The following is a 26,936-nucleotide window of genomic DNA, read 5'->3' as shown; positions in this document are numbered from 1 at the left end:
TCTCACTGCGGTGGCTCCTCTTGTGAGCACGGGCTCTAGGCGTGTGGGCTTCAGTAGTTGTGGCGCATGGGCTTAGTTGCTGCGCTGCATGTGGGATCTTCTTGGACCAGGGGTCGAACCTGTGTCTCCTGAGTTGGCAGGCGGATTCTTAACCACTGCACCACCAGGGAAGTCCCCAGAAGCTAGTCTTAAATTCCTCTACTTTGATGCGATTTCAACTAATTATCCCAAAAGTTACTCTTCCCAATATGTGGAATACTACCCTCTGGACATCCCATTTCCTGGTTCTAATTAAACACCAGTGCCAGACATTATAATAGCATAATAAAAGCAGTAATTCTTAACTGCTTTTCTCAATTTTTACTCAAATTCATTCCTTAATCAAATTAGTGAAATAAAAAATACTTGGCTATTACTGTGCATCAAGAAATAAAATACCTTTTAATCAAGTTACTACACTAGGAATCTAATCTCCAGGAATGTGGACACAGATGTACCTACCAAGATAAGGCAACCAAAGTGGTGAGATGTGGAAATAAAATGCCCAGGCCCAAAGGGGTAATGGTTAACTAGTAATATATCCATATAATGGAATATTATAGACATAAAAATGGCATTCAGGTTAAGGATGCAGAGTAAACTGGTATGGCCTTTTCGAGAGCAACAGTAGTAGTAACTATCAAAATTTTAAATGCATATAGCCCTTTCACCAATTCCACTTCTGGGAATCTAGTCAACAAAAATACTTCAACAAGTTGCAAAATCAAAATATGGTCAAAGATGTGTATTGCATTATTTATAAAACTGGCATCAATTTAAATGTACAAACTGGGGGGTTAAATTATGGTCATCTACTTGATAGACACTATACAGCTACCAAAGAAATGTGCTGCCACAGATGGAGGTCCTTTCAATAATGCTAATTGAAAAAAAATACAGCATTACCTGTTAAGGTCACATTTTTTAAAGGAGCCTGTACAGATTTCAGATTTCCTTTAAAAATCCTGTATAGGGACTTCCCTAGCAGTCCAGTGGTTAAGATTCTGCACTTCCAATTCAGGGGGCCCGGGTTCGATCCCTGGTTGGGGAACTAAGATCCTGCATACCGAGAGGCGCAGCCAAAAAAATAAAATCCTGTATAGTTTTTAAGTGAACGTTCTGAGAAATTTTCAGTGTGAAAATGTTCAATAATCTCAAATGAAAAAACTGGGTTTTATAAGTGCCCAACCTGTATATAACTTATCAAAATATATATTACTATCAAAGCAGAAAAAGGAAATCTGCACCCACCACAAATCTTTTCCGTTATTGGAGTAACAGTAACATATCACTTTTTTTTTAAAGGGCTTCAAATGCTTGGCTTATTTATTTATTTGTTTGTTTTTGGCTGTGTTGGGTCTTCATTTCTGTGCGAGGGCTTTCTCTAGTTGTGGCAAGCGGCGGCCACTCTTCATCGTGGGGCGCGGGCCCCTCATTATTACAGCCTCTCTTGTTGTGGAGCACAGGCTCCAGACGCGCAGGCTCAGCAGTTGTGGCTCACGGGCCCAGCTGCTCTGCGGCATGTGGAATCTTCCCAGACCAGGGCTCGAACCCATGTCCCCTGCATTAGCAGGCAGATTCTCAACCACTGCGCCACCAAGGAAGCCCCGTATCACTTTTTAAAAGGGGAGGAGAGACACATCTCCGTCGGTTCTAACACAAGAGCAGTGGAATAATCAATCACTGCCAAGGAGGTAGGGGTTAATTCAGCCTACAGACCAAATGGAGTCCCCAGCCTGTTTTGTGTATAGTCCACAAACTTGGAATGTTTTTTACATTTCTAGTGGTTGGAAAAAAAATACCTTGTGACATGTGAAAATTATTTTGTTAGAGAAGAGCACAGCATGCCCATTTGTTTAAAATTGTCTATGGATCCTTTCTCACCACACTGGCAGAGTTCAGTAATAGAGACAGACTTATGGCCTGCAGAGCCCAAAATATTTACCGTTTCAGAATGAAAAAAAACGGATTACAAGAATTTGGCCCTACTCTTTTGGTTACTCACAGTCCTGATGCTTCCTGCCGAAACATAAGGAAAACAGCACCAAGTTCAAATTTAGTGTAACCAACATATCGTGTCTAACCTGCTTTTGACAGTTCTGAGTAAATCGTCTTGAGTAGTCTACTGTTGAACCTAAGCCAGAATACTTTGTAAACTTGCTAGGTTATAATGAAACAAGAGTTATTGGGATTTCCTAATCTAGATCATGAACTATTTCAAAAGGAGTCACATGGTGGGTGAGTATGGATCAGGAATATGTAAAATGGAAATGTGCTAGTTATTCCACATGATAGGAACCTGAGTTATCAAATCTTTCATAATTTCTAAAACTTTTTTTGTCCCATAGGTAAAAATGCTTAGCAGAGCAATGTTAAAGCTCCTTAATGAGTACCATAAAATGTACGTCTACGAGATCATGGGATTTCAGTTGCTCTGCTAGAGACAAGGAAGGTCTAAATATTCAGACAATTACCATATGCTTCTCCAACCAACCAGAAACAACTACATCAAGTCCACAGCGGCTCAGCTTGGTTAGCAAGTCTGCATTCATACGCTTTCGAAATGCTACGCCAACTGGCACATACGAAATGAGATCAGCTAAAGGGTAGCAAAGGTGAAATTGCAGGGAGAAGGGAGGACCCAGACTCTTGATGTTGAGTTCCATACTTAACAGGAAAAACTTTAATCCAACTCCCAGTTTTGCAGCCAATGGGAACTTGTCCAATTTGTAACATAAAGCTGTAGCAAAGCCAACTCTTGGAACAAATCCTCCCAATTTCCAACCTCAATGATAAAAATGGAAATTAACTCAGGGGGTGGGGGATTTGGTTAAGGAAACAAAGTATCACCAGTCTGGATGGTGGAGTACAGATTTTTATTCTTAATATTTCAAGTTATTACAGTCAACATATTTTGCTTTTGTGATCAAGTCATTTAAAAATAAACCCCTGATATTTCTTAAACTAAGCAGCATGCTAAATAGCTAAATGAAATGTTGCCCCCAGCCCCAAAATACATTATTCCAATGAAATATTTTTTTTTAAATAGACTGTTGAATTAGCTGCCCTATAATCATGGCATTTTTTTTTTTGCCACCTTTTGTAGGTAAGGCTGTATTTTTAAACCTTTGCTACTGCAACTAACAAAAAGTTGATGTGGCTAGAGTAAGTAGCCAAAAGATTCCTGAACCATCAAATAGAAAAATAAAGCCGATTCCTATCATTCCCATGATACCATTTAGTTCCATTTAGCTAAAATTGTGTTTATGTCTTAAAGAATACCAGATTTCCCCGCCACACTCTCCTTTAATAGTGCTAAACCATAGCACCTATGGCTGCTGTGTATTGATTTATTTTTAAATGCTCTGAAACTGTATTAAAAGTGTGTTCTTGGTGTAGAACAGGGTTTAAGTTCTACATAATTTCAAATCTGAGATCTCATTAGACAGCCTCTGAGAGGACCAAGACTAACTAGTGTGGAAGCAAATCACAGCAAAGGAGACAACAAAATTTAAAAATCACATGAAAAACAAAGCTCCTATTAATACCTCAGGATTTCAGAAAAGCTTCTGAATGGGCACAGTTGACTTTCAAGAAGCACTTATCAATATATTCAGATTCTTTTCCTCTCACAGGGCTTTGCACATGCTGTTCCCCAGCCTGGAGGTGTTGAATCCAGAAGAGCGGCCCCTCCCAAGTGCTTACTTCCCTTCTCCATCAGAGTGGAAACTGCTCTTTGTCCATGCCCCCCTCCCCCATTAGATTAGAAGGTCCACAAAGGAACGTCCCATGCCAGTCTCATTACACCTAATCATCCCCAACAAGTAGTACAGTGTTGGGCACATATTAGGCACTCTTACTTGACGAATAACTGTGTCCATAAGCTTAGTAGTTACAAAATCAAAGATTTACGAGCGAGAAGAACTACATAAAGGAGCAGGTGGGCTGGGAGAGGACTCTAACCAGCTGGAGAGTCACTGAATTAAGAGAAGAATGATAAGCTCTTCTTAGGATGGCTGCTACTCAGCTCCTCCCAGAAGGTACCCTACATAAGCCAGGTCATGTCTGCTGCTGCCAGAACTTCAGATCATTCAAGTTACCAGAATTCTGGATTTTCATGTGAGTCTCCTGATTTTTTTAAACGTTGGCACTGAATTCAAAATGTTTTAACCAACCACACTGTGTGGGCCAAGGAAAACAGGCCCCAAAGCCAGATGTAGCTCTCAGTTTTCGAACTCTTATCTTGGACTCTTCCAGAGCCCCTTAAATCCTAAGAAAGCTCAACACACTGGTTCTTGTTTCATCTCACTGGTTGAGAAAGGAAGTATTACCAAAACAATGGGGACTCTTATCAAAATTACAAAGGAAAAAACCATGATGCCATGAAATTAGGAATTCATGTATTTGAAATAAAAACAGTGAATTATTTCATTTCTGTATTTCTATAACTCAGAGGCCTATTTTAGATACATTTTGTAGAGCAACAGATTTAAATCTGGAATTTTATAACTTGTAAATCACTATGTAATACTAGCTATCATCATGAGTAGTGCCATCTGCAATAAATAAAGCTGATCTCTATTTAACTGCTTGAAGTGTTCACTCATTTTGGCCCCAGAATGAGATTCAGTTTCCTTAGTGGCAAGACAACTTCTAAACAGCTCAAGAATTGTTATAAATGACAACTGCTGTTAAGTCTTTAAATTTACAATATCAGGGTTATGAACAATTTTATTCTGAGTTAAACTAGCATTTGTTTCCAAGCAATGCATTTATTTGGAAGGATATCAGTTACCAGTCATCAAAAACTTTTGTATGTTGAAAATGTAATTTTAATAGATAATTCTTCATCTTACATAGGAGCACAATAAAATACACCACATTCTGAAAAAACTCCAGAAGTTACGAGAATAAGAGGGGGGAAAATTCAGATGGGCTACAATATCCATTACCTTAAACTGCAAGAGACAAAGGTTCCAACCCACAGGTTAACATTTACATACTTATGACTGACTACATTTATGTCTTAAAAATAACAAGAATCAGGAATTAGATATGGAAGGGTGGGAAAGAACAGTTTTGTGGGGGAGGAACTCTGTCAATGCAGAAAAAAGAGTTGATTATCAAATTAAAGAATAAAAGGAGCTCCCGTAGCAAATACTAGAGGGATGACAGTAAGAATCATTAATTGAGGATATGATGCCCTCTAAGGGAGAAACCTTTCTGATGACACTTATGCAAGCTGGCTGCTTGAGATTTGCTCAGCAGGTCTGTAAGAAAGACTCATAAATGGCCTGAGCAAACCCCAAGTGATTATCAGATTGGTGTTTCCTAATAACACACACCAGTGGTCACACATGAAGTTCTGAGACAAGAACTAAGAGCAAAGTCATAATGCAAATGCCAGACACAAATGTGGCACATGTGAAAGTCCCACATAAAGCCAGTCACGAGTGTGGCTGTGCTGTGACTCTCTCTCCTCTACAGTAATTTTCAAACATTGTGGCAAGACACCAATGATCATCTAACTAATCAGACAACACAAACACATTTATTTCAAATTTCTAGGAGGTAAAAAATGTCACATACTGATGCTTTAGGCATGCTCAGGGCCAGCGTATAAATACTCCATTCAGTGATATATCTTAACACAAATTTTGCATTAGTGAAAAGAAACTGGCAAAATCCTCCTCTCGCCATTCAATTTGTCAGACGTTGAAGACCAAAAGAGAATGTTCCATCAGTTTTAATTTTTAAATACGATTGTCACATTGGGAAAAATGAAATAAACACAGTAAAATAAACTGTACAAAGGCAAAGTAGAATAACAAAAAATATTTTACTAAAACATAAGATTTACAGAAGTTTCCAGACAAGCCATACAAAATGGTCACAAGCTTTTTCTTGAAGGGAGGATTCTACACTTGACAGCAAAGTCACAATGTTATTAGTGAGGGCTGTGATGTTTGTTTAATGTTCCCATTTTGGTTCAAACAATCAAGCTTGTCCATCTACAGTGTCTAAATAAAGTTAGACTTGGCTAGAGAGCATATTCTAAAGAACTGGTTAGCTGCTTTTAACCAATGCAATCAGATCACCATAAAAAGGGGGAAAGGAGCCCATAAAATTAAAATAAAACTACCTTCCCCCCACCACCAAAAAAATAATAATAATAAAGAAAAACACCCACACCCCTGCAGCTAACCCTGACAACTACCTTCATTCACAGTGCTTTATACTCAAACCATGATGGGGAAATGAATAAAAGCAGAGAAGGGCCACTGCTTTTAAACGTTTCGCAACAATCCAGATGACACTTCTAGCCTCTGCTCATGCTTTACAACAGTGAATCAGGACAAGACATAGATTTGCTAATGTGCATTTAATCACCAAAGGACTGAAGATGTCTGGGGCTTTTATTCTGTAATGTTTCTAAGACTGTGTCCATTAAATGCAAACAAAAAAGGAAGAAGTCTTGGCAGAACAAGAGAAGTGATGCACACTTGATGATCGGATCGATTTAAATATTATTCATGGCATATAGCCTAGTCCATGCTCTAGCTGCAGACAAAAACAAACACGCAATTATTACTTTACTTACTTCAATATGTTCCTTTCCAAACTCTATAAAAAGTAAACAAACAGTATTAAGTTAATTATGGAAACAGCATGCTGTAATCCCTTAAATTCATGCCATTTTCTATAATCTGGATCAGGGCAGAAAGATTGTCTATGTGTCTAATTACCAAAACACTACAATAGAATTTTAAAGTTCTACAAAATTCAACAGGATGAAAAGAGCTGTCTTCTTTTGTCTCCTTCATTTCTAGACATATAATCCTCCTCATTAATTATGTTAAAATCTGTAGCAAGAAGCTTACTGATTTCAAACTCCCTAACTAAAAACTGACACATAGTTTAGTTTAATCAAACAGATTGCAAAAACAGCTCAAAGAAGCTTAAAGGTCTTCCATTATCTTTAAGTATTGCTAGATGAATGAATGGCAGGCACTCAGGTATTTGTTAAATCATGTGTAGTTGTGCAAGAGTCCAAGATCTCCTAATTACAGTTCCTCTTTAAATTTGGGAGTCATGTAGCAGGCTATAAGATGGCGTTTGAACATCTTTTGTTAAGAGGTTATTTACATACTATAAGAAAGATCTGATTTTTTTCCTTTTAATGTATTTTTTCTTTTTCTTTTTAAGACTCTAAATGATGTTTTTAAGACGGTGGTACAGGGGAATTCCCTGGCGGTCTAGTGGTTAGGACTCGGTGCTCTCACTGCCCAGGAGACCTTAGGCCCAGGAACTAAGATCTGGCAAGCGGAGCACAGTGCAGCCCCCGCCCAACCCACCCCCCCAAAAAAGGTACAGGTTGTTTTTTAAAGTGGAAGTGGAGTGAAGGAGAATGAACATTAAATACCTGTTTCTATGGCTTGGGCTTCGTTGCTCTTCCACTGCTCCGCTACATCATTTGCTAATGGATCATCTGGATTGGGAGCACTTAACAAAGCCTGGATCGATAGCAGAACTGTGCGGATCTGCAGTGCTGGGGACCACTTATCTACGAAGGCAACAGGCCCAGAATGACCAAGCATGAAAAAAACAGCCACAGAACTGCTGCATTTCCCTCCTACAGAGTTCTGTGGTCTTTATATTATATAAGGTAAGATTACAATATTCAGATTCTCAAAAGGGAATGCTTAAGGGAAAAAGGAGAAATCTTAATAGCATATAATGATAAAGATAACACTTACCTTTCAAAATATCTAAACATATTCTTCCCAACTTGTCTACATTAGGATGATAAATTTTGGTCATGAAACGTACTTTAGGGGCTGCCATTGGGTATTCTTCTGGAAGGAATAGTTCAAGTTTAAAAGTCCCTCCCTCAAAGGGGGAATCCTGAGGGCCAGCAATGACCACATGAAAATAACGGGCGTTGCTCTCATCTGGTTCTGCTTTAATGCCGGGAACTGGCTCTGCCAGCAAACGCTGGGTTTCCTACAACAGAAAAACATAACACATCTGTGAAACAAATATCATTTTGCTAAACATCAAAATAAAAGTTAGAAAATTTATCTCTTGGAATTGGACATAAAAGAACCTCTCCAATCTCCTAAATAGTTTTTATCTAGATTAATAAAATGCAAAGTTCAAAGGAAAAAACATAAATAATCACAATCAGCTGAAAGCAACTGCAAGCAAATACTGATGATATCATATACAATTCCAGCTACAAATGTCTACAAATACATTGAGAATAAAATTAGACTAATGAAACTGATCTTATACTCAAGGAAAAGAGAAGAAAAAAAAAAACACTAGAATTACTACATAGGTAACTTGCTCTGTTTAAACTTTACCAAAACCAAGCTGTTTAAAAAGTAAAATTAGTTTTTAAAGCCATTGAAAAATCTCCCCTCTGAAAAATATAATGGAACAAAATAAGTACAAGTGCCTAGGCATTTAAACAGGGCTAGAGAAATATACACAACCACGCTGATTAGTCTCTAAAATTGACAACGACTCAAATGGACCCTTCCTGCTCCCTCAGCAATCATATCATTAGTTCTCTTTTCCATCTTTCTCCCTCTCTCCTAAATAACTGTAATATCCTTCCTCCTCTCTGTTCAAACCTCCAATATCTCCATCCACATCCTCACTTTTGGCTGGTAACTCTGCTTTGTATTTCATGAGAAAATAGAAACCTCCTTAAGTTCCCACTGTAGCATTTGTATACCAACCCGCATGTGTGTGCCCATGTGCTCTGCACCTTTTCTCCTGTTACTAAGGATGAAATGGCTGTCACTGGCTAAAACCAACCTCTCCTCTAAATCTTATCTCCTTCTCACCTACTCAAGGACATTGCTCTAGCATCGCTTTCCTCTCTTGAATCATCAGTTTCCCCTCTTTATTGGATCTTTCCCCAAACTGTACAAACTTACTATAATTTCTCGCCCAAAAAAGGAGAAAATGACCTTGACCTGACTCTCCCCCACCAGCTACTGCCCCATTGCTTTGCTCCTCTTTGAAAGTTATCTATACTTGGATGTCTCCAATTTCTCTCCTCCCCTCCTATCTTGAACACAACTCTCCAATCAGGCTCTAGCCACCAACCTGCTTGTTGAGGTCATCAGTGATTCCCACATGGTAAAATCAAATGGCTAAAGCTTAATCTTCATCTTAATTGACTTAAACACAATGTCTTACCCAGCTGGTCTGCCCTCTCCTTGGTCTGCAAGGCTTCATCCAGCTTCTTGCAGCTGGCTCTCTTCCTACTTGTACACTCTCCTGGCTCTCTTCCTACTTGTATGGCAGCAGCTCCTTGCAGTTTCTTCCCACCTCCCCAATACTCCAATATTGACGTGCGCCAGGGCTCTGTCCTAGGTCTTCTACTCTGCCTACACACTTCCAGAGTGATCTCATCCAGTCCAATGAATTTAAATACTCAATCCACTCCATATATGCTGAAGCCCAAAAGCATATCCTGCACAGATATCTCCCTGAATCATGCCTCTTCTATCCATAACTGTCTGCTCAACAGCTGCTCTTAAATGTCTAATACGCATCCCAAATGTAGCATGACCTTTCCCCACCCTCAACCTGCTCCTCCTCAAAGCCTTCCTCGAGTCAGTTAACCAGAAATCCATCCTTCCAACTGATCCACCTTTTCCTTCATACCCCACCCATCTAACCTGATAAGCAAATTTTGTTGGCTTGAACTTCGAAATCTACCCGGAATTGGACAGAAGTCTCATCACTCCACTGCTACACTTCTGATCCAAGCCATCATCAGCTCTCACCTGGCAGACTTCAACAGCCAACTAACTTGTTCTACCTGCTTCTGACCCTCAACCCCCATCTGTATTCCACAGAACTTTTAAAAATCAAAGTCCTTATAATGCCCCCCAAAAGAAGCTTTACGTGATCCCCTCATTCCACCTATCTCTTAGTCATCTTCAGCTATGCTTCTGCCACCCTATCCCCCCATCTCATCTGCTTTGTTCCAGCCAGACTAGCTTCTATGTAGTTCTTCAACCTGCGAGGCATACTCCTCCCTCAGGTACTTTGTGCTCACTTTTCTTCCCCCAACTTTCTATAGAGCTCACCCACCCAGTTCCCAAGATCTCCATTTAAATGTGTTTTCTCTCAGTGAAGCCTCCATAATTGAATCTGCAAACCCCACTCCACCCTATCCCACACCCTCCCCCTCTATCCCTGCTCCCCCCGCCCCACCAACTGTATCTCCAGGGCCTCTGAACATATTACATCTCACTTGTTTTATTTGGAATGTAAGTAACACAGAAGGGGAGATTTGTGTTTATTTATTGCTATATCCTCAGCATTTGGAACAGTGCCTGGCACCATAGATGTTCAGTAAATATCTTACTGATTTATGAATCTATCTAATGTTACAAAGAACGAGGAATAAACAATCAGAAATTTCATCTTTAACATTAATGTTATTCAAAGCAGGATGAGCACATCACAAGAAGAAAAAGAATCCACTCAGGGGCTTCCCTGGTGGCGCAGTGGTTGAGAGTCCACCTCCCGATGCAGGGGACACGGGTTCATGCCCCGGTCCGGGAAGATCCCACATGCTGCGGAGCAGCTGGGCCTGTGAGCCATGGCTGCTGAGCCTGCGCATCCGGAGCCTGTGCTCCGCAACGGGAGAGGCCACAACAGTGGGAGGCCCGTGTACGGCAAAAAAAAAAAAAAAAAAAAAAATCCACTCAGGTGTGGGAAGAAATAATCTAATTTATATTTATAAATTATTTAGCCAGAAAAATGTTAATATTCAATATACAAACTGACAATAATAGTACATGTAGTTTTATATATTAGTAATATATTTTCAACACTTTGAATACGTATCTGTAGTCAAAAACATTTAGAACACTGCAGTATCTAAACATTTAGGTATGAAAATCAATGAATGAGAATATTGTATTCACACTGCCTTCATTTAAGAAAAATTATACACCTTACACTACTTCACTCTACAGCCTGCAGTGCATATACTAAAAAAAGATTTCTCTGTCAGCACGGTTATATATTGAAATAGTCACAAGATGCAGATACAAAATCAAATCCTTTCCCAAAATGTGTTAAACTCATTTAAAGTAATGCTTTTAGTACTTTAATTCAAGACTAGTTTGTTTTGTTTTGTTTTAATCATGGCAATGCAAGGGCAAATCAAAAACTGAAATGATATACACTACTTTCAGCAAAATATTCTTTAGATTCAAACAAAGTAAAACATTTTTTGGAGCCTTAAAAATCTCAAGAGGCAATAAAGAAGCCTCCCATCTTGGGAAGTCCTCCAACATGTAACTAGAACAAAAGAGAAAAAGTAAAGATATCAGGATGAACAGCAGGCGTGAAGGAATGAGAAAAGAAATGGATGGTAAAATTCCTTGAATTTTGACTCCTCACCTCCATCCTCCTTTGGTTTTTACCCCAGGTCTTCATATTTTTAGAAAGCCATAAAGAGAGAGACTGGGGGAAAAAAAGAGAAAGCTGCGGTCCAAGAGCCCCAAAACACCATTCCCTGGTTAAACGAAATAGTAGCTCTATTCAAAGCTATAAAAAGCTTCCAGAAGGGCCTCCAAGATCACATCCCAAAATAGCTTCAAAATCACTCTCTGTAGACATTGTCAGAGGCAGAGAGGGCATTCTCCTCATCTTCAGTTCACCCTCAAAATCAGACAGTCTTTCTAAAGAACGTACATATTAAATATATCATGTGGCCTGATCAAGTATCAGATTTAATCGGAACACATTCTAGAATAAGCTCTTGGGTATCGAAAACTTTTTGAAATAGTTTTTCTATGCTCTCAAGTCCTAACGGATTTTGATATAATGAACAGATGCATAATTATTTGACTACACAGCACTGATTTCCCAAACCCACAGCATAAATTACAGGAGGAAAAAAAGAATAAAATCCAAACCAAATGGAACAATTCTCTCCCACAGAAGTTGTCGATTTTTTTCCCTAAAAAGGCAAAAACTGGGTAGGAAATAAAATCCTTCCTGCTACTACTCTCACACATGGTTATAACTGTGAAACACGTTCTAGTTTTATCCTATCCTTTGGTAGAAAGACAGTGAAGTATTCTTCAAGTCTAGAAATAATGGGTTCAAATTACTAGTGCATTGCTTAACTACAGTTTTGAGCACGTAATTTACGTTGCTCTGAGTCTCAGCTTCCTCATCTATATAGTTAACATTACCTCTCATGCAGAGGTGCTATGAAGAGCAAATGAGATAACACTGTAAAAGGACTTGGCAAATGAAGTCACATAAGAGGGCCACAGTCACATTATAACCAACTCAAAAAGAATCTAGGGTAAGAACAAAGCACAGTAACAAGTCTCAAGATTTATTAAATAACAGTGTTTGTTTTTAAAGAAAACAATAACCTGTAGTTGCATTTTGTGATCCTATTTGTTTAAAAGCAATCCTGGGACTGAATCCCAGGTAGAACTTAGGTTAGGCCATGCAGAATAGAAAGTAATGTAGACTAGTTTAGAAAACTGGTTACAAAAAGTAGAAAAGGAAGTACATAAAAGGAGAACATGAATTTAAGTGGCAACAAGATTAGGTCGCAAGGAAACTATGTCATCTTACAGAATGCATATAGCAGTTCATGCTACAAATACTTTAAAGAATTTAAATAACATCAAATTGATCTGATTATCAACAGATCTATTGGGACTCAAAGAGCAAATCCCAGAATAACACCACAGTAATGATAACACTTGACATTCAATCAACTAAACTCCATTAACTAGGACTTTTCCTGTTTTTAGGTTCAGTAATAATTTGTGTGCACTATGAAACAATGTAAGGTCTTACAAATTTTAAGGCAATGAATTATGTACAGTAAAATTTTAGATAATAAACCACTCTTAGAAAAAGAGTGGTAATTTTCATGTAGGAAAAGCTGTCCCACTTATTAACTGTATATACCCCCAACACATTATATGTACAGCAATTAGAGTTTTCCCCATTTAGAATATTCTCTGAAACACAAAACTGCAATTGTGGATCTTTTAGCTCATCTCGCCTAAGATCTGACTCAATAACTCTATCAGGGACTCCCCTGGTGGCGCAGTGGTTAAGAATCTGTGTGCCAATGCAGGGGACACGGGTTCGATAACTGGTCCAGGAGGGTCCTACATGCCGTGTAGCAACTAAGCCCATGCGCCACAACTACTGAGCCTGTGCTCTAGAGTCCTCGAGCCACAACTACTGAGCCCACGTGCTGCAACCACTGAAGCCCATGCACCTAGAGCCCGTGCTCCGCAACAAGAGAAGCCACGACAATGAGAAGCCCGTGCACGGCAACCAAGGGTAGCCCCCGCTCGCCGCAACTAGAGAAAGCCCACGCACAGCAGAGAAGACCCAACTCAGCCAAAAATAAATAAATTAAAAAAAAAAAAAAAAAGAGTTCGCATGCTGCAACTAAAGATCCTGCACACAGCAACGAAGATCCCATGTGCTGCAACTGAGACCCGGTGCAGCTAAATAAATAATAAAATAAATTAATTAATTTTTTAAAAGTAATGTGGTAAAAAGAAAAAGGTAAAATTAATTTTAATATTTTATTTAACCCAATATATTCAAAATAGCATTTCAACACGTAACCAATATAAAAATTATTGATGTATTTTATGATCTTTTTTTATATTGAGTCTTCAAAATTCAGTGTGTAATTTATACTTAGGGCACATATCAATTTGAACTAGACACTTTTCAACTGCAATCTCCACATGGGACTGGTAGCTACCATATAGGACAGTGAAACACAAGACAATCCTGTTATGTGATGATTTTACTTACAGATCATTAAGAATAATTTAACTTACTTCATATAGTGAGTAAAATTTGGTAGAGAAATTTTAAAGCATCACTATATTCCCCTCAAAAAATTCTTTATGAAAGGTAACGTCAGGGAATTCCTTGGCAGTCCAGTGGTTAGGACTCGGGGCTTTTCACTGCCAAGGGTGCAGGTTTGATCCCTGGTCGGCGAACTAAGATCCTGTAAGCCACACAGCACGGCCAAAAAAAAAAAAAAGTAATGTCAGACATCTGAATCACTAATGGCGGGAATGTGTATTACTGTTTTTACAGTCACAAGATTGTGTTTGAAAATGATTTGTAGCAATTAAAAAAAAAACACTGCATGGAGAAAAATTAATTCAAACAAGGCAAGTTCACGATGAAATAAGGGTTAATCGGTGAGAAATAATTTTAATTTTTATGGTTCACACTACCCCCTAGTGGACATAAGACATCATCTACTTATATCAACCCCTTTTCCTTGGCAAATGAAAAATCTGACAATCATATAAGTTAATTATTTTACCCTAATTCACTGTTTTTTAAAATGCTTATCCTAAAGTTAGATGAGAATAATGATTCTAAAGGCACACCCTCCTCCTCCTTTTTCTCCCTCTACTCCCACACACTTAAATCTCATAATTTCTTAGGTGGTACACTCAGAGACGGAAAAATGGAGGTAACTGTTTCAAAGGCTCTGGATACCAAGATATCACTTTGTTGAAAAGCTTTATTTCCAGTCAGACTGATAAGTAACAGTTAGGAAAGTACTCCTGTGTTCCACTTGGAGTAACATCCAATAGATAGGGTGGGATGACTTGGGCAAGAAATCTCTCCATTCTAATTTTTCTCCTCAACCCAAGACCAGATCAATACTTCTGTTAAGTTCAGTGAAAAGGAATGGAGACTTAGGAGCCAGAGAAGAACTTTTCAAAGGCTAAGTATATCCAACCAACTTACTTCTCAGTTCTGAATTTGTCTGGAAGCATCTCCCTATACTTCCAGTTTCCGGCACCTTAGTACCTCCACTCCTCTTACTATAACTAGCACAATAACTTGGTTTACTTGTCAGACCCTACACTATTGGAAGATGGGAACTCCAGCTAGCAAATGGTGGTGGTTAAGTGCTAAATAAAGGCTTCTTCCAGGAGTAAATGCATGCACACTCAGGTCCCACACAGCTGACGAGAAGGATTACTATACCTGCTGTCAGTTAGTAACTTCTACCCCAGGAACGGCACATACAATTATTCCAATCAGTGACAATGGACAAAAATCTGAAAATCCTACTAACAAACTGTGCATCCAACAAGGAAAACTATTAGGCTGAATTCCTTGTCTTCCTTGTCTACTACCCCCAATTCTTTTGCCCCCTAAACGCATCAGGTTATGTTGCAATCTGTTTCTTTTCCTCCCGCATCACTAGCCTGTAAATTCCATAAGGTCAGGGACTTTATGCAATTATCAAGCAATGTTCCCAGATCAGCAGACAATCTATAAAAGCTCAAGTAATAAAAAAAAACTAGGTCAAATACCAATTTAAGTGCTTTAAATGTATTACTAACTCATTTAATCCTCAGACCCATTTTACAAATGAGGAAAATGAGGAACTAAGAGTGACCACTTAACAGTATAACCAAAGCTAGCAAGTGACAGAGCCAGGTTTGAAATCCAGGCTATTGGGCTCTACTCACTGTAGCTTCAGAGCCTGTTTTCTTAATCTCAATGGTAAATAGAAAGACAATTAATACAAACAGTAAATATCAAATGTTTGGTAGGACAATAAATAGCACAGAAGTTAAGGAAGGGCTTCATAATCATGAGGAAGTACTTCATGAAAAAGGTAAATTAAGCCATGCCACTAATTTTTTTCTTTTGGGATTGTCAACTGAAGAAGTATATAGTCTTACTAAGATAAATAGGGTAGGGAAAAAAATCTGCTATATTTGATTTAAAAATTGGTATAGACCAATTTTTGCATTCTTTTTTAAATTTTAATAATGGTTATTTTTTATTTATTTGTTTAATTTTGGTTGCGCTGGGTCTTCATTGCTGTGCGTGGGCGTGTGACCCTAACTATCTGCTATATGGTAAGCCATTCTGTCTCTGATATTACAAAAACCACTATGCTCTGAAATGTTCTGTGACTTTGAAATATGAACTTACTAACAAATGTATTAATTCCTTATTTTGCTCATGGTATTGTGGCATCAACTAACTCTAAGTAAGAGTAAAGTAGAGTCCCTTGCCCCCTCCCATCCCAGGAATTTATTTCAATTGTGAGTATAAATATACACAAAAGTCAGAGTTTTTTTTTAAACATCTTTGTTGGAGTATAATTGATTTACAATGTTGTGTTAGTTTCCGCTGTATAACAAAGTGAGTCAGCTATACGTATACATATGTCCCCATATCTCCTCCCTCTTGCGTCTCCCTCCCAACCCTCCCTATCCCACCACTCTAGGTGGTCACAAAGCACCTAGCTAATCTCCCCGTGCTATGCAGCTGCTTCCCACTAGCTATCTATTTTACATTTGGTGGTGTATATATGTCAATGCTACTCTCTCATTTCGTCCCAGCTTACCCTTCCCCCTCCCAAAAGTCAGTTTTTGGAAGATGCATTTTAGAATGGGTATCTCAAGGTCTTAGAGTAGGTACAGGTGTGAGTTAGGGACACTATATGAACAACAGGACTAGATTGGGGGCATATTTTTTCTTGGTTATTTCTAAAGACACTTTAAAAGTTTTCTGGAAAGACAGAAACTTTACATCTCCATCTTTTTTTCCCTGTTTTTTTGAAAGATTTCTAAATATTGGCATCACAGTTAAAGACAGTATCAACTCCTTCATATAGCACTCATGAAATTCTTGGTGGTAAAAATGTCCTTTGAATACCCAGCACTGTAATTAGTAGACTGATAGAAGTTATGTTTCCCCATTTCTCTTGGTTTCTTATTTGATGATGCCATAACACTTCATGGCTTGAAATGACTTTAGCACCAGCTCCAAAACTAAGTCTTTAGTGATTTGAATACTTTAACTGTCCATCTTGATGAATTCTGTGTCTTAGGAATGATATTTTACACCTCTGAATGAAGAGAGGACCTAATAACTTAGTAACACTTCATCAGTGGGATTGCTATTGTGCCAAGGTACTTAAGGCACTGTTAATAAACCCATTTAAAAAAAAAAGCTTGCATATTTAAGATTCTGGTAGGGAGGGTGTAACTTAACAGGTGGGGGAGGGAAAGTCTTCTGAATTCATCCTGAATGGAAACAGGGAAAAATTTTAAATGCCTGTTCCTGTATGGTGAACACTAATTATGAGTGATACATTAGCAAAAACCAGTGAACACGTACTTTTTAAAAAATTCATCTTAAGTTAGAAATGATCTAGATTGTGGGTTTCTTTCTTTCTCAAAGTTTTAACTCATTGTTTGAAGTTGATAATTCATTTTAAGGCCCTTATGTGTGAGTTTAGACAGTTGTCTGTAAATCTATCCACTATTAAGCAACGGTAAAAATTCCCCATTTGTTCATACCTTTCGCTCCTCTTCCTTAGTGCAATGTTCAGGTTGGGAGCTTAAGAAGAATGCGAGCGACTTCTCTGGTGGCGCAGTGGTTAAGAATCGCCTGCCAGTGCAGGGGACACGGGTTTGAGCCCTGGTCTGGGAAGATCCACACGCCGCGGAGCAACTAAGCCCGTGCACCACAACTACTGAGCCTGCGCTCTAGAGCCCATGAGACACAACTACTGAGCCCGCACACCAAGAGCCCATGCTCCACAACAAGAGAAGCCACCGAAATGAGAAGCCTGCACACTGCAACGAAGAGAAGCACCCACTCACCGCTACTAGAGAAAGCCGGCACGCAGCAATGGAGACCCAACGCAACCAAAAATAAATAAATAAATATTTTAAAAACATAACCACTATATAATTTAAAAAAAAAAAGAATGTGAAAATTTGAAGTAACTGTTGTAGAAAATAGAAAAACTTATCTGTGGTCACACAGAAGGACTGCCTGGCAGCAGAAGGCAAAATGAGGTTCGTAGCAGACATTCATCATTGCTTTTGGCTACCCAACAGCTAGAACACCCTTTTTTGGGAAGCACACTCCCCAACCTTCATGGATCCTCACCTCCCTCAACAGAAGCTTTAGTCTTATTTCCTAACTCTCTTGCAACCTAGCATGTGAGACCTAGGCTCAGTCAAAAACCTGTGCATCAGAAGCTAAGAAATAAGGATCCATTCTGGAGGGCACAGCAGTAGTTACCTCTAGACAACCAAGTGCAGCCTCCTGTACTTGGCATCAGCAATCACACTGTAGTGTGTGTTGCATGCGATGCCCACAGTGAAGTCCGTGATGTGAGTCCGAGCCTTGTTCCTGACTGCCTCTCTCTTTGGCGCTCCTAAAGACTGTGTTAGATATCTCATAACTCAATAAATACTACTGCGGATTAAAATAGCCAAAGTTGGCTTCCATTTTTTGGTGAAAACAAAGTCTAAGTTAGAAAAGAAAGTGAAGGAAAGGTTAAGAGCTAATAGACTGGCGACTTTCCTGGTGACGCAGTGGTTAAGAATCCGCCTGCCAATGCAGGGGACAAAAGTCCGATCCCTGGTCCAGGAAGATCCCACATGCCGCGAAGCAACTAAGCCCAAGCGCCACAACTACTGAGCCTGCGCTCTAGAGCCCGCCAGCTACAACTATTGAGCCTGCGTACTGCAACTACTGAAGCCTGCGTGCCTAGAGCCCATGCTTCACAAGACAAGCCACCGCAATGAGAAACCCGTGCACCACAATGAAGAGTAGCCCCCGCTCGCTGAAACTAGAGAAAGCCTGCGCACGCAACCAAGACCCAACACAGCCAAAACTAAAAATAAAATAAATTAATTTTAAAAAAAAAAAGAGCTAATAGACTGCGGGTAAAATGAAGAGGTTAAGAAGCAGCTATCTCTTTGGAATTAAATGGGGTCAAAGGAGGAGAGCAGTGAAGCTGGCTAATTTCTTTATCAAAGAACTTCTACGGGCTTCCCTGGTGGCACAGTGGTTGAGAGTCCGCCTGCCGATGCAGGGGACACGGGTTTGTGCCGCGGTCCGGGAATATCCCACATGCCGCGGAACGTCTAGTCCCGTGAGCCATGGCCGCTGACCCTGCGTGTCCGGAGCCTGTGCTCCGCAACGGGAGAGGCCACAACAGTGAGAGGGCCGTGCACCGCAAAAAAAAAAAAAAAAAAAAAGAACTTCGACCTAGTTTAAGAGCCTTTAAAGAGGGAGCTAATTTACGTTAGAGAGCTAACTTCAACTAGGCATCCTCGTGTACCTACTAGGGAAAAAACTTTAGAGCTAGGAATCTGAACTTAATCCCAGTTCTAATTGTGCTAAATTGTTATATAACCTTACAAACTCTTTTACCTCCCCAATCTACTAAAATTTAGTCCCTTGAACATTTCAAAGGTTCTCTCTAGCACCAAACTTGGCTAAACATTTTATCATTGGAATGCGTTAAATCTTACTGCTATATGCTTCCTTCTACTGGACGGTCCCTTTTTGTAATACGCTTTAGCCTTGTAATTACTGTTCAATACTCAGTATTTATTTCATCTTCCCTGTTGAGGGAAGGGATATAAATGAATATACTGTATCCCCAGTATCTATGACAATGCTTAATACCTAAATAAGGAAGAAATCTGTTGCGAATGATACCTGCTTTTTCCCCCAAGTTTATTTCACCTGCTCATTAAAGAAAAATACATATGAAATCAACTTAAAATCGCTCTACTCCTAATAACCAAAATCCGGTTAATATTCCAGTATATTTGTATTTGTTCTGACAAAGACAAAATGCTTAAAAACAGTTTAATGTGTTTACACTTTTTCACTTATTATGTCCCTGCACGGTGCTTTCCTGGTTGCTTTATAGATAATCAATATTCTTTGCAAACCATATGACATAAACAGGCATTTTTCCTGGCCTACCAGCTAGTGGCTACACTTCTACAACTCCTATATATTATTTATTCAATCCTTTTCCTTGATTACTAGTTATTTCAGGTTTCAAATGTGGCAATCACAGCAAAATTTAAGTGCTAAATGCCTAAGGACTCCACTAATAGGAAAGGCCTCTGTTGATATTAACAGACAAGAAGACAGATGGAAGCTCAGCAGTCAAAATTTTCAGTGAGGCAAACAAAAACAAGTTACAGTTGGTCCAGATTTGAATTCTCAATCCATCTGTGTCACTGACATAATTTTGTCCAAAATCCAAACCACCAGAAAGGAAAAATTAAGTTTTTTTCACACTCTGCATGCAACTGTGTGATAAATTAGGAAGCAATCCGATATTAGGGTCTGTCTCCCCCAAATAAGCATCCTTTAACAAGTCTGCCACACTGTACAGCTCCAGGAGAGGACCATTCACATCACAGTCTGCATGAATGACACCCCTTGAAGTTGTGCAGCACAAAATCCTAAATACTCTGGATTAAAAATAAAACTTCAGTTTAGCACCTGTAAAAATAAAGTTTAGTATTGTCTAACACATGGAAAATTGACTACATATATGATAATTCTAATAAAATCAAAATATATTATTTACCCCAAACATCCCATTTCCCTACCCACTGTTGACAAATGGGTGTTCACTATGCTTTAAAAATCTATGTCCCATGGAACTTCCCTGATGGCACAGTGGTTAAGAATCCGCCTGCCATTGCAAGGGACACGGGTTTGATCCCTGGTCCAGGAGGAACCCACACGCCGCAGAGCAACTAAGCCCATGCACCACAACTACTGAGTCTGTGCTCTAGAGCCCGCGAGCTACAACTACTGAGCCCATACACCACAACTACTGAGCCCGTGTGCCGCAACTACTGAAGCCCGTGCACTCTAGGGCCTGCGTGCCGCAACTACTGAACCCACGTGCTGCGACTACTGAAGCCCGCACGCCTACAGCCCATGCTCCACAAGAGAAGCTACTGCAATGAGAAGCATGCACACCGCAACGAAGAGTAGCCCCCGTTCGCCCCAACTAGAGAAAGCCCGTGCGCAGCAACAAAGACTCAATGCAGCCAAAAAAAAAAAAATCTATGCCCCATTTCAGAGTTATGTTTAATATTATCTATTTTGTTGAACAAATATGAAATGACAATCATAGGTTTCCCAAACAAAATACGTTCATTCTTCTTAGACTTAGAGTGAGGCAGTATCTTTGCAAAATCAGAAAACAGTAGTAAGCAATATTAAAAAAGGGTCAGAATTACATTAGGCTCTGTTCTATGCAATCCAACTCTCCCAACCACTCTAGAGCTAGATTAGTATATTAAGCAGATAAAGAAGCAGAGAGATCAAGTGAGGATGTCCAAGCTAGTATTTGGCAGAGCTAGAAATCAATCCCAGAGAGCCTGGCCCCAGATTCTGTACTCCTTCCACACATAACCACACATCTCCATATACACAAAATCCTTTTGCTCTTGAGAATTAGGAAGTAGACTTAAGCCATTTAAGCCATAAAACATTATTTTGCCCACAAAGCAGCATTTCTACAATTTTGAAAGTCAACTGACAGTTAAGAGGTAAGCAACTGACTAAATGCTACTGTGGCCTCTCCCATTGCGGAGCACAGGTTCCGGACGTGCAGGCTCAGCGGCCATGGCTCACGGGCCCAGCCGCTCCGCGGCATGTGGGATCTTCCCGGACCGGGGCACGAATCCATGTCCCCTGCATCGACAGGCGGACTCTCAACCACTGCGCCACCAGGGAAGCTCAAATGCTACTGAAAATTGTTGGGAAGCAGGGGTGTACCTTCTGTAGAAGGCCATCGCTTACACACTTCGCCACCCTACTGTTGGTCTCCCAACTACACCTACTCCTATAGGTCAAGGCCCAGGTCTAATGTTTGCAGTCCCAATGCTGAGCACCACACTGTCTCACATTCTGTACCAGCTGAATGAACAGATCTAACTACTACTGACTGGGTAAAGGAGGATCCAGGAACTTCCAAAAATGGTAGGCCCAAGGCTTTAAGGAGCCATATGGTGGCTGTATATGGCTGGAGCATGCAAAAAAAAAAAAAGGACTTTTTTAAAAATTCCAAATCCAATCTTCACAAACTATTTCAAACTTTTTGCTCAAAAGCTTTGGCCTTGGTACCTTCCCTACAGGTTGTGCACTTAAAGGACCAAATACTAAGCAGCAGAGATAGCAGGCTTAAGTTTCTCTTGCCCCTTTAGCAACTTTGAAAATCCAATAGTCATCTTCCTCAACTTTAATAATGATCATTTGCTCAGTACTAACTGGTTGACATATTAAAGATTCAGTCCTCTACCTCAAGGTTTTTAGAAGAATTTGGAATGAAATTTCTCAAGAAGCCAAATTAACATGAGGTTAAGGATTTTAATATTTCAAAGATTATCAATTTGGTTGAAAGTTAAGTAATCTTAAGAGATCCAGCTGGAGTATAACTTAGTACATATAAGTTTTTTTTATTCTTCTGTGATTTCAGGTGATTATTTTGTTTTGTGCTACTGAGCCACAGGAGAAAATGACCACGACAACTCAGATTTTAATATAACTGAAATAAGCACAAATTTACATACTAAGGCAGAAGTATTATATGATACAGCACCTGTGTACAGTAATACTGGTCAAATTCATCCACTTCATGTGGATAGCCTGAGTCTCTGAAACAATGCAACCATACATCTAAAGAATATGAATGCTAGACTTAGGGCTTGCTGGCAATGTGAGCTAATATATTACGTAAAAATACATCTGAACAACAACAATAAAAAAAACAGGCTACAGAACCATAAAATAACTGATTTAAATTGTCCAAGTAAACAATGGCTTCTTTGAGGAAAGGAATTACCTGAAAGTGGAGACACTTTTCAATGGGTACCCCCCTTTGTTGAATTCTGTAACATGTGCAAGACCAAAAAAAAAAAAGTTTTAAAATAAAATCATCTAAAGAAATTGTGCATTTTGAGTAACCCTATTTTGAAAGTAACAATGTCTCATTATCAAGACAATCCTTAAAACTCAGAATAGTCAAAGATTTAAAAAAACAATGCTATTTAGTGCTGTGGAGAAAACTGGATCTCATATACTTGGCTGGTGGGACTACACGCTGGCCAACCTCTAAGAATTCCACCTCTTGGAACCTATCCTAAAGAAAAACTGTGGATGTGCTCAAAAGTACACCTCCAGAAATAACGATCACAACAAAGAAAAAAGATACTGTAAATGTAACAGTGTAGAAAAATATTCCTTCTATATAAAGTGAAAACACACTTCAAAACAGTATGATCTTTTAATTTAAGTGCTGTGCTGGGGTGATGGAATGTTCTAAATCTTAACTGAGATGGGCTTCACAGCTGTATACATTTGTCAAAACTCAAATTGTACACTTAAAATGAGTGTAACTGTATGCAAATTGCACATTAATAAAGTTGATTTAAAAGAAAAAAAAGTACAGTATGTACCGTGCCTTAAGCTTACTGAGGGAAGGAACTGGGTCCTAATTTAGGGAAACAGGGTTCTTTATTCACCTGAGTACTTGCCAGGATTTGGGGGCAGGAGCTGCACAGTTTGACCAGGCATTAGAGAATCTAAGCAGCGGAGCAATGCAAGTGGAGAGAAATGAGAAAAGAGAAAACCGAGAGCCAACAAGGTGAGTTACACCATTTGCTGCTAAACTCCTAACTCAATAAAAATCACTAAACTTGCAAAACGCTTGCAACTAATGGATTCTTGTCTCAGTTAATAGCATGTACAATCCCAGAACCACACAGAAAAAAAGGAAACTTCAAGACCTTAAACTACTAATAAATGGCCAAACTTTGGGCAGGACATTAGACTTTCAGAGCTTAAAGAACTGGAGAGCTAGATAAATTTAGTTAAAACTCCAATGTGCAGGGACTGACAACTGGATTAATCCCTAAAATTGAGTTGGATGTTCACATACATTGTTTCATTTAATTCTCATAAATGCACACAGAAGCCTATCCAGTAGAAGTCCATTCTAGAGCCAAGGGCTCTTTTCACACATCACAATTAGAGCCTGGAATCCTCAGCATCCAGCAGTGCTTCACACCTCTGCCTTCATGTTAGGTGAATGACAAAGAGTTTATAACTAAAAGGTGTAAAGAGAAAATTATAACTAAAAGGTGTAAAGAGAAAATACGTCTCTTAACTTGCTCTGGTAGTATATGAAGCCCTGTCCTTAGGGCTAATGCAGAGTCAAAGGCAGGCGGAACTTGTCCCCCTTGGCATTTTCTCTCTTTAATCCCCACTTGAAGGTATGCAGTTCTGTCTTTCCTGAGATTTGAGGGCTGGCCAAATAAAGTGGGGGATTCCAGTGATTTGGTACAAAGGCATTTCTCTGTAGTATATAATACTTACAAAAAAAATCAAAACAAATACACACATTTTAAAAAAACTATAAATTCCTAATACTGTAGGACTGAAGTCAAGCCAAATACTGCCATATCTCAAGAGCTTCTTGCCCTTCCCTGTCATGGGCTGGACCAGAAGGTCAGGCAGCTTTCTATGTTTAAAACGTCTATACTGGGGACTTCCCTGGTGGTGCAGTGGTTAGGAATCTGCCTGCCAATGCAGGGGACACGGGTTCAAGCCCTGGTCCGGGAAGACTCCACATGCCGCGGAGAAACTAAGCCCGTGCACCACAGCTACTGAGCCTATGTGCTGCAACTACTGAAGCCCGCGCACCTAGAGCCTGTGCTCCACAACAAGAGAAGTCACCGCAATGAGAAGCCCGCGCACCTCAATGAAGATTAGTCCCCACTCGCCCCAACTAGAGAAAGTCCACACGGAGCAACTAAGACCCAACACAGCCAATAAATAAATAAATAAATTTTTAAAAATTAAAAAAGAAACCAAAACCCTCTACACTGGGAAATTTATATCTGTGCCAGATGTAAAGTAAGTATCTCTCACTTATCCTTCTATACTTTGTGATTCTGGAGGTGGGACTCTGCAAACCACATTTCTGCTCTGCCAGGGGCTCCCTGTTAAACTCAGCAGATGAGGTGGGCAGTGCTAAAGCTGCTAGAGGGGACTTGCCTCTTCCAGGCTTCTTGTCCACCTGAAGTGCCTGTGAGCATCACCCAACATCCCTGCAGCAATTCATCCAATTCGCAGTTTATCCCACACTGAGAGAGCCAGTTTGTCACAGCACCTCTCCCTGCACGGCCCCACAGGCTCCCCCACAAGAGGGCGAGACTCTCTTCAGAGGTCTGGATCCCAGCTAGGGCTCCTTCTCTCAAGTTTCTAAATTTTAATAACTTCAACTTTTTCTCTTCATTTCTCCCCCCAGACTTAGGAGATGTAGCTGCTTCCTATAGCTGCTAGCTCCACAATACCTTAAAGTTCTCTTTTCATCTTTCAGTCACCTAAGTAACAACTTGACATATGTGACAGCTCCCAGGTGTTCACAGACTGCCAGAGTAAGGATCAGCCCAGCCGCCTGCACTCCACCTAGTACCACCCCACCCCTCTGGCCCTCTCAGCAAAAGACACAAAGGACAGCTGGGAAGCAAGAGGGCAGCTGTGCCAGTTAAGGAAATGACAAGTCTAGAGGGAGCCCACACAAGCACCTTGGCCCACAGATGTCTGGGAGCCTTTCCACTTGACACAGGCAGAAGCCACAGTGCCCATATCCAACAACTAGAAAATAATCAAATTCGGGATTCAAAGGTGATTTATTGGTATCAAAGTGAGTTTCACAGAAGTCAGGACCAACCCTATACTAACTAAAAGCCACCTTTCCTCGCCTTTCAAAGCAGAGGACCTCAGCTAGATGCTCTTTAGAGAACAATCTGATAATGTGCTCTAAGTAAGCCTCACCCAAGTGTGAATGACCCAAACAGAATTTCACAAACGTGGGAGAATTCTGAGACTCCCAACCACTATCCAACCAACTTCTCCCCAACCATACTTCTCCAGTACCCTGATAAAAGATTTAAAGTCCCGGGCTTCCCTGGTGGTGCAGTGGTTGAGAATCTGCCTGCCAGTGCAGGGGACACCGGTTCGAGCCCTGGTCTGGGAAGACTCCACATGCCGCGGAGAAACTAAGCCCGTGCACCACAGCTACTGAGCCTATGTGCTGCAACTACTGAAGCCCGCGCACCTAGAGCCTGTGCTCCACAACAAGAGAAGTCACCGCAATGAGAAGCCCGCGCACCTCAATGAAGATTAGTCCCCACTCGCCCCAACTAGAGAAAGTCCACACGGAGCAACTAAGACCCAACACAGCCAATAAATAAATAAATAAATTTTTAAAAATTAAAAAAGAAACCAAAACCCTCTACACTGGGAAATTTATATCTGTGCCAGATGTAAAGTAAGTATCTCTCACTTATCCTTCTATACTTTGTGATTCTGGAGGTGGGACTCTGCAAACCACATTTCTGCTCTGCCAGGGGCTCCCTGTTAAACTCAGCAGATGAGGTGGGCAGTGCTAAAGCTGCTAGAGGGGACTTGCCTCTTCCAGGCTTCTTGTCCACCTGAAGTGCCTGTGAGCATCACCCAACATCCCTGCAGCAATTCATCCAATTCGCAGTTTATCCCACACTGAGAGAGCCAGTTTGTCACAGCACCTCTCCCTGCACGGCCCCACAGGCTCCCCCACAAGAGGGCGAGACTCTCTTCAGAGGTCTGGATCCCAGCTAGGGCTCCTTCTCTCAAGTTTCTAAATTTTAATAACTTCAACTTTTTCTCTTCATTTCTCCCCCCAGACTTAGGAGATGTAGCTGCTTCCTATAGCTGCTAGCTCCACAATACCTTAAAGTTCTCTTTTCATCTTTCAGTCACCTAAGTAACAACTTGACATATGTGACAGCTCCCAGGTGTTCACAGACTGCCAGAGTAAGGATCAGCCCAGCCGCCTGCACTCCACCTAGTACCACCCCACCCCTCTGGCCCTCTCAGCAAAAGACACAAAGGACAGCTGGGAAGCAAGAGGGCAGCTGTGCCAGTTAAGGAAATGACAAGTCTAGAGGGAGCCCACACAAGCACCTTGGCCCACA

The 26,936-nt window shown here is 40.2% G+C and overlaps 1 protein-coding gene across 1 annotated transcript in view; it reads right to left on the bottom strand.

Moving 5' to 3' along the window:
• Positions 1–4,417: 4,417 nt before the first annotated feature.
• UBE2N (ubiquitin conjugating enzyme E2 N) overlaps positions 4,418–26,936 on the bottom strand; it is a 36,981-nt gene continuing 14,462 nt past the window's right edge. Inside the window, exons 2-4 of the mRNA XM_030856397.2 lie at positions 7,797–8,043; positions 7,463–7,603; positions 4,418–6,600 (exon numbers count right to left, since the gene is read on the bottom strand). Of these exons, the coding sequence (XP_030712257.1) occupies positions 6,560–6,600; positions 7,463–7,603; positions 7,797–8,043 (429 nt within the window). The 3' untranslated portion in view covers positions 4,418–6,559. The remainder of the gene's footprint in view (positions 6,601–7,462; positions 7,604–7,796; positions 8,044–26,936) is intronic.

Source organism: Globicephala melas, chromosome 10, assembly GCF_963455315.2.
Source record: "Globicephala melas chromosome 10, mGloMel1.2, whole genome shotgun sequence".
Lineage (NCBI taxonomy): Eukaryota > Metazoa > Chordata > Mammalia > Artiodactyla > Delphinidae > Globicephala > Globicephala melas.
This window is presented reverse-complemented; position numbering and strand designations above follow the sequence as displayed.